Raw genomic sequence first — 8,336 nt, forward strand, 5'->3', positions numbered from 1 at the left:
GCAACGCGGCACTCTGCTGCATTCACGCTTCCCCGCTTCCTGCGAGTGGGCCTCGGCCACCACTGTGCCTCCATTCCGCGGGATTGCTCCCTACTTGGCTGCCTTGGGCAGGAGCTAGTTTGTTGCAGGCCACTGCGTTCGGGGCCACAGCCTTAACCTGCTCGCTGGGAGCTGACCCAAAGCTGGCAGGCACTCTCATCCAGCCCTGCCCTTCCCCGGGGTGGCTCCTGTCCGCACCTCTGCACAGCAGTCCCTGTGATAATCCTCCCTTTTTCCTCCCCCATTATACCAGTCGTTGCCCCCGGGACACCACAACAGTTGCTTTATTGGAGGCCACACTGATCACAGCACAGCAGAGACACTGTAAGAGATGCAATTAGCCTGGCACAACCCCCTTCAGAAAACCAATATGGCCCTTTTATTCCATTTACTTTGCATCATTCTTTCCCTTTAGAAATGGGAGTTCAAAGCCCTGCGGAGGACAGGGGCCAGGCAGGCCAGGGCTTGCCCAGACCCACGTGCGCTGGCCTGTAATGGGCAGAGTGAGAAGGTTTTTGTTCCTGCTGCACACGTTCCCCAGACGGGCGCTGAAGAGCCATACTCTTGCCTGGCCCTTGAGCTCTGTACACAGCTTGGTATAGGCCAGCACTGGCCACCATCCCCTCCCTCCTCTAAGCCAGGAAGTGGGGAGGCAAGGCCTCAGACCTGCCCCTGGCAGGGGCAGCACCCCTGCTGCCCATCGTGCTGGCCTCAGGGCAGCCCCAGGAGCAAAAGCCCAAAAAAGCTCCAGCCTTAGGGTGAAGGAGCTGGAGGCAGCTGGCAAAAGAGGGAAGAGTCAAGGTCTGCGTTGCAACAGGCAAAAAATTCAACGCTGTCTCTAGGATGGTGCAGGTTTGTGTCCCTGCAGCTCACTAGTGCCTGTTGTGCATCCTGCATAGATGGTTCCTCTTACCCCTTTCTGTGTCTGCTCCCCCAGCCTGGCCCCATGCTCCAGCAGCAGAGGAAGGTGTATTAGATTCAGCCAGTTCCTTGGAGACTGGAGCTGCTGCCTGTGGCTGACCTCTCTGTGTCTGTAGGCTGCACCTGATGGCTGGGCGGGTTCCCCTGGGCACAGACCGGGCAGCAGTGGCAGGTGAGATGGAAACCACCTTCATTGAGAATCTCAGATACGCTGCTGACCTCCTGGCCCAGGTAAGTGGATAACATCCTGCCCCATGGGTGCAGTTCCAAGTACCAAGGATGGAGAATCCCCCACCAGCCTGGCATGGGGAGGGAGCTCTCCCTGCTGCAGAGGTGGCAGGATGCTCCACGAGGTGACATTACTCTGTTACAGGAAGACATGATCGGACTGGTGGAGCCTATTAACAACCGCCTCACTGACCCTCGCTATTTTCTGAACACCCCGCACCAAGGTAAGCAGACATCTCTCCCCGAAGTCTCCTTCAAGAGAGGAGAAGGATCCCCAAGGTCTGAGAGGCAGGAGGTTGCCTCACCTGCAGGGAGATGCTGAGGGAGCACAGCTGATGAACAGGAGTCTCAGGGCTTCACCACAAAGCTTTCAGCCTGGGGGTGACGGTCTCTCATTTCTTGCACCCTTAGCTGCTGCCATCCTGGAGAAGGCGGGACGGCCCAACCTGAAGCTGCAGATGGTGAGTCAGCATTGAAGATCTCCAGGGTCCGCCCGCCACCAGGGAACCTTGCACAGGCCCACAGGGGCATCCCAGGGGCTGTGGGCTTGTTATCCCCTCCCTGGGGACTTGAGGAGGGACAAGGAATGTAGCACAGCTGTCTTTGTTCACTGCTGAACAGCTGCCCCATCCATGTCCTCTCTCTCCCACAGGATCTCTTTCACTGCCAGATCATGGATGGCAATTTGTCACACAACCTGGAGACGTACTTCCCACTCATCGGTAACGCCCTGCACCCAGACCGGCTCCTTTGTGGCCATAGGGCAAGGAGGGGCTTTGAGATGAGGCCATACTGCCCCACGCTCTGTCTGGCATGGGACAAGGGTCTGCTCTCAGGTCACCTTGTCCCATGCCTAGAGAAGGCTGCAGGCAGGGCTGCCTTGGGCAGAGCTTCTCCCCTTCCCTCCCTAGGTCATATCCAGATTGCACAGGTGCCAGGGCGGCATGAGCCAAACAGCCCTGGGGAGTTGAACTTCCCCTACATCTTCAAGCTTCTGGAGTCCCTTGGCTACACTGGCTACGTGGGGTGTGAGTACGCTCCAAAAGGTGAGTGGGCCTGTGGGTGGTCTGAGCCCCATGGGCAGGTCCCAGCATGGACCAGTTGGCTGTGGACTGTGCAAAGGCAGGCATGTTCTGGGGGGTGGCATCGGGGTCCCTACCTGGGGACGAGAGCCCTGCCTGGAACAGCAGCTGCTCCAGTTTACCTGGGGGTGCCAGCAGGAGACCTTGTCTGTCACTGCAGGAGACACTCTGGAAGGTCTGGGCTGGCTGCACTTGTACTGGGATAGCCGAGGCCTGCAACATGGTAGGACCAGCAAGGCAGCAGAGTAAAACAAGGAAAACACTGGAATAAAAGTCAAAGCAATGGCTTAACTGAGGAGCATTGTCTTCTCTATGACTTGGGGCAAAGTTAGGAGCATCTATGTCCTATTGCCCTTACCCAGGCCCTGCTGAGCCAGCCTAAGTAGTTGGACCCTCATCTATTCAAGCACCATCAGCAGCAGGTCATATTTGGGGATGGCTTGGGCACCGCTGTAGTAGGTGACTTGAGGTGCACAGGAGCACCTTCACCTCTCCTCTGCAGTGGTGTCCAGTCCTCTCTCAGTTTCCAGTCCCCCATGTTGAGGGGAGCATTCACTTCTTGGGAAGGACATGAGTTTTCCCAGTCCAGCTGGTGCCTGGAGTTGTGGGAAGAGAGCTTTGGGCTTCCAAATCCTGCACTTCTCAAGGCTGCTGCCAGTGCCCAGCACTGAGCCTGTAGCAGGTGGGGAGAGTGAAGTGAGCAGCCTGCCCAAACCAAGGTAACAGGCTGGGGGCTGCCTGCCCACGGACACTTGGGGCTGACTGCCCTGCTGCTCCTGCTGCAGAGCAAGTACGAGACTCCAGTGCAAACCCAGCCAGCGCCGCAGCCAGGGTCACCTCTGCAGCCCCTTTGGGAGGCTTTCCCCATCCTAGCCTATGGCACGTGAGTGGGGATCTCGTTCAGTTTATTTCACAGATATATCAATGGCTTTAATGTACATCCCCATAAAACCTTCCCCTGGTCCAGTTCACCCTTCCTGTCCCACTTGGTGCTCTCCTGATGAAAGCAGAGGGCTAAAAGTGGGCAGCCTCACTGCTCAGAGCCCTGAAGTCCAGGAGTCTTTCCACCTAAAGCCAGAGCACTGTGCAGTGCTGCCCTGTGCAGAAGATGTGCTATGTGTGCTCCTCCATGCCTTCCCGGCAGGCAGAACATGCCTGCAGATGCCAAAGCTGTGTCCCTGAGAGCTGCTCTGCTTCAGACAAGCCACGGCAGCCAAGCTCCTGCCCTTACAGTTCAGTTCAAGGCCATTCAGTATCAAATCCACTGAAAATGGTACACCAAGGGCCATGCCAGCCAGCCAGCAAACAGAGGCGCACAGCCCCAGGCACCTCAGTTCGGTAGCCATGCGTGCCAGTAGCTGTGCTGACTGCAATGCCGGAGCACAGGTGCCCCCTGCAGAGGCCTGTTCTTCCCCATCGCCACCCACGGCACAGCCACGCCGAGAGGTCCGGTACGTGTGTCACTCCACAACATGGGTGCCAGTGCTAGAGCAGGCCTGTCCAGAGGTTGAAGCAGGCGGTGTTGATAACTGACTCCAGGTGGTGGTATGTGGACACAAGCTGCGGCAGAGGGCTCTCGCTGTTCTGGGGCTGCACTGGGAACGGCTCCCGGAAAACCACGGTGAGGCTCTGCTGAGGAGAAGAGGCAGGTCAGGGGACAGGATTCAGACGAGCACGGTGCAGTCCCTAGCCCAGGTGCATGGGCACTTGCTTGGCCATGTTGGGCAGATGCTGGGAAAAGTCCCAAAATGCCAACGGCACTAACCTAGTGCCTCCTCCCAATTTTCCTGGTGGAAAACAGGTGCCAGGGCTTGCCCACTCCTCCTGTCCCAGCCCCCACACATCTGCAGTTATACCAACCCCAGCAGCAGCCTCAGGAGAGGAGGGGATCCTACTGCCTCCACAGTAATAGGGGCTTCCAGGGAAATTAGAGGGAAATTTCTTCTTCTAAGGCGAAGAGTAGGAGTGCAACAAATGGGGAAGGGGAGGAGATTAAACGTAATAACTGCAATCCTAAAAATAAATTCTAGCTGTTCCATTCTTATTAGTGACTGTACTGACAAGGCAGGGCAAGGGCAGAGGGGAGCAGAGAACAGGGTTCAGAAGAGAAGGTTGCAGGAACTGAAGCGGAAGAAAAACGTGAGCAACTCAGTGCACCATGATCAGTGTCATGGTGGCAAGACACAGGGACTGGATGTTCTCCAGAGCGGACATGTAGCACATCGAGTAGTCAGGGTCCCCTAACAAACTTGTAAAGCCATGAGAACAGCTGTGTAACTGCAAAACAGCAAATGCACCACCATCATTTAAGAGGGAAGAGACAATTATTTGTGAGCGTAACTCTGGCAGCGTGCAAGGCTTTAGAGCAGGCTTGGAGAGAAAGAACCATGAGGAAAATGCAGCCTTGTGTTACCAAACTGATGTGCTAACGCTAGAGTTCTCTTTGATAAGGTAATATTTCTAGACAAAGGAATCATGGTATATCTTATCTGAGCTTCAGGAATAGTGCCTGATATAGTGCCACATAGGACATTTAAGTAATCTGAAAAGATAGGAATTAACGCAAAAATTAAGGTGAAGATGGTAGTGCTGAAAGGGGAAGGCTGGAGAGAGGTTACAAATGGAGTTCCTCCAGGACAGGTTTTGGGACTCACGTTGCCTAGTACTTTAATGAGTCTGGCACAAAGATGAGGAGCATGCTGATAAAATTTGAGGCAATAATACAAAAGAGGATTGGGATAATGCAAAAAAAGCCTTAGAGACTCTTGAGAGGCCACAGGAATGGGATGAATATTAAGCGTAAAATACAAGGTGAGGAACGGAAAAGATTTCTGTTACAAGATGGGAGTCACTGGGAGAGGTGATGGGAGAGTCTGGGTGTATCATATCAATGACCACAAGGTGACACTATGACCAGTGAGACATGACCATGAAAAGGCAAATGCCACCCTAGGCTGTACCAGAAGCACCAGGCCGGGACAGAAAAGCCTTAGTTGCAATCACAGAAGGCTCTGCTGAGACTCCTCAGGAATACTGGGTGCAGTCCTGGCCACCTGTATTTACAAAGGCTGACCTGAGCCCTGAAGAGCTCTGAAGGGCTCTGAACGACAATGAAGCCATGGGAGAAGGGAAGGCAGCTTGAGAGCTCAGCTTGCTTAACACAGTAACACGGAGTTAGCAAAAATTCCACCTTTAGATGTAGAGGTGAATCTAGGGGACTGGGGAGTAAGCAGGTACCCACACAGTGAAGAGCAGTTTCAGCTCTGAGCTACTACAGGCATGAAGAGGATAGAATTGGCCACCACAAAAGCTCCAGCACAAAGTGGGAAGGTGCAGCACATCAGGTGGCAGGAGGCCCTGAGCAGCCTTCTAGCAGGCACCATCTCTTCTGTCTCCCCTGCCTGCTTTTAAGATGGAGTGTGATTTATTTACAAAGGGATCAGTTATGCTGCAGCCTCTGCAAAAGAGTCATTGAGAACTGAAGCATCTTGTAGATCCTCTGCTCTCACACGGAGCTGCATTCCCTGTAACCCATCCTATTCCCTGCCTGGGAGCAGAGCTGAAAGCAGAGTATTTTTGCCCTCAAGTCTGATGAACGCCATGGCCTGAGCAGGTTTGCTGTGACCCTCGCAGTGCAGGTCCCTTTTCTTTCTGCCCAGGTAAGAGCAGCCCACAGCACTAGTGACCCCTGCCAGCCAGACCCAGTGAGCTCTGGCTTTGGACTGAATAGAGAAGCCTGGATAGACAGACAGCTGAGAGCATGATCCAAAAGCAACCCTGTGAAGGAAAAGGGGATCAGCTGCTCACCATTTTCCAATCCAGAAACAAAGGGGCATCACATGAAAAAAGCAGAAGGAGGTTCAAAAAACAAGCCAAGGAAGGTAGCTCTTCACCTACATTGCAACTGCATCATGGAGCAGCAAGTCAGGGGAAATCATGGATACCACAAATTAACCAAAGGAAATAAAGCTGCAGAGGGCTATTAAATAAATGCAAGGGCCACCACTAGCTCAGGACAGGCCTGGGCCACAGTTTGTCAGATGTTGGAACAGTAATTAGGAAAGGTGTTATCAAGCTTCTTGACTTGCCCTTATTCTCCCCATGGACATTTGCCCTTGGCAACTGCCGGATGAGTCTAGACAGACTCCCATTTTGGCCTGAGCCAAAATAGCTGCTCTTATGTTTCCAAGTTCTTACCGTCTTTCCTGAATGGGAATCAAGAAACACAAGAACAAAGCAATCCGTGAACTTCTGGTTGAGCACAACCTGTCAAGAGAACCACAGCACACATTGCAAAGGAGACAGCACAAACCCCAGAACAGGGATACGAACAACACCCACCCAGGGACATGCTGATGTGCAGGACGAGTGGCATGATAGAGCTATGAAGGTGCAAGTCTGCCTGGCTCACAGGTGACAGTGCAAAACCATAGGGCTATACATAGCGTGAGGGTTTGGGTGTAAAGTGTCCTGCTTGCCTGGGGCAGACAAACAGATGCTGCTGTACCACGGGAGCACACACCTCACGCTGCACCAGTAGCAGAGTGGAGTACAACATCGTAACAGTGAACACATTGTCTTGGCAGCACACACCAGGCTCACACCACGAGAAGCCACAGCAGGCAGGGGCCCTGGGCAAGGGAGAGAGGCTGCAGGTGGGCAACAGGCTGTGTCTTACCAGATACTGGGTGCCAGTTTCAGCGTTGTGGAAGTGCCGACAGCTCTGGGGAAAGCGGCTCAACAGCACTTTGATGAGGCTCTGGTACCAGGAGACTGTCATGGTGAGGAAGCATCCCTGTGGGCATGGAGAAGGGCTGATTTCAGCCTCCCTCTAGTCATGGCACCAGCAGCTGTAATGCTACAGTAGCCTTCAGACCCCAAATCAGATGCATCCATCACAGCCCACTGACCCAAAGTTACCCACTCTCCATAGACATGTCCATGCAGCCTCCCCCTTTCCCTGTCAGCTAGGAGCTATGTTCTGCCTCCATCTTCCCACCAAACAGGAAGAGATGGGCCCTGCAGGCCCTTCAGCCACTCCCCCACTCCCTCCCCAAAGCAGAACAGCGGCTGCTGTGCACTATCACTCCATCCTTGCTGCTCACCAGCTGGGGGTCGACATCAGCAATGGATTTCCCATGCACGGCGTCGAGCAGCTCCTCCAGCTCCACCAGCGAGAGCTTGCCCAGCTTCAGCTTGTCAGAAGCCAGAGGCTCCAGGAGAAAGAGGCGCTTCCAGAGGTTGTCCCTACGGCAGTGGCACTTGGCCAGCTGCACCATGCTGCTGAGCTGCTTCTGGGCTGAGGCCACCTCAGAGGCCAGCCAGGGGCAGAAAAAGGGCCCGGGCCCCAATTTGACTTGTGTGCCCCCTGCGTAGAACTCGCTGCTGTCCTCCACATCCTGCCACAGCTCCCGCTCTGCTGGCTGCTGCCGCCCCAGACTTGTCTCCGACTCGGCTGCCTCCCACGCCGCCCGGCCCACCACAGGCTCCAGCACTTCGCGCTGCAAGCGCGGCAGCTTCTTGAAGCGTCGCATATCGGCTGTGAGCCGGGGGAATAGCTCCCGCTGGCTAGTCATGATGACGTAGAAATGCAAGCTGAGAGCAAGGAGACACTTGTGACTGCGGAAACACTTCTCCCTTCTCAGCTGGGCTGCAAATGAATCATGGGCCTCTCTGTCCCTGCCAGTAAGGGTGCTCCTCTGCCCAGACAAGTACGGATACCACACTGCCCAGTTCCCTGTGAGGATCCTCCCCAGAGAGCACCAAACCTGCCTGTGATGTCCCAGACAGAGCCAATCCCTCCCACAGCCCTCCTCCCCAGCCAGGAAGCTTTGTCATGTCTCTGGGCCCTCAGTGCTCACCGGAGCATGCGTCTCTCTGCCTCACTCTGCTCCTCAAATGGTGCTGCACTGTGACACACCAGGAGGGATACATCAAAGTCATCATGATGACGCAGACCTTCAGAGTCCTTGTAGGAGCCCGAGCTGGGAGCAAAAGCACATCAGTATGAATTGTTGAGAGTTGTGTATGAATTGAGAGAGTTGTGGTAAACGGCGTTAAATCCGG

At 54.6% G+C, this 8,336-nt stretch overlaps 1 protein-coding gene across 1 annotated transcript; it reads left to right on the forward strand.

Annotated features, from left to right (window-relative positions):
• Window positions 1–1,076: 1,076 nt before the first annotated feature.
• HYI (hydroxypyruvate isomerase (putative)) lies at window positions 1,077–2,555 on the forward strand (the record flags this gene model as incomplete). The annotated part of the gene is made up of 6 exons (XM_010285181.1): window positions 1,077–1,191; window positions 1,334–1,412; window positions 1,600–1,649; window positions 1,841–1,910; window positions 2,100–2,234; window positions 2,431–2,555. Coding segments are annotated over 6 exons (538 nt in total), but the record flags the coding sequence as incomplete, so codon positions are not given.
• Window positions 2,556–8,336: the final 5,781 nt, after the last annotated feature.

Source organism: Phaethon lepturus, unplaced genomic scaffold, assembly GCF_000687285.1.
Source record: "Phaethon lepturus isolate BGI_N335 unplaced genomic scaffold, ASM68728v1 scaffold49174, whole genome shotgun sequence".
NCBI lineage: Eukaryota > Metazoa > Chordata > Aves > Phaethontiformes > Phaethontidae > Phaethon > Phaethon lepturus.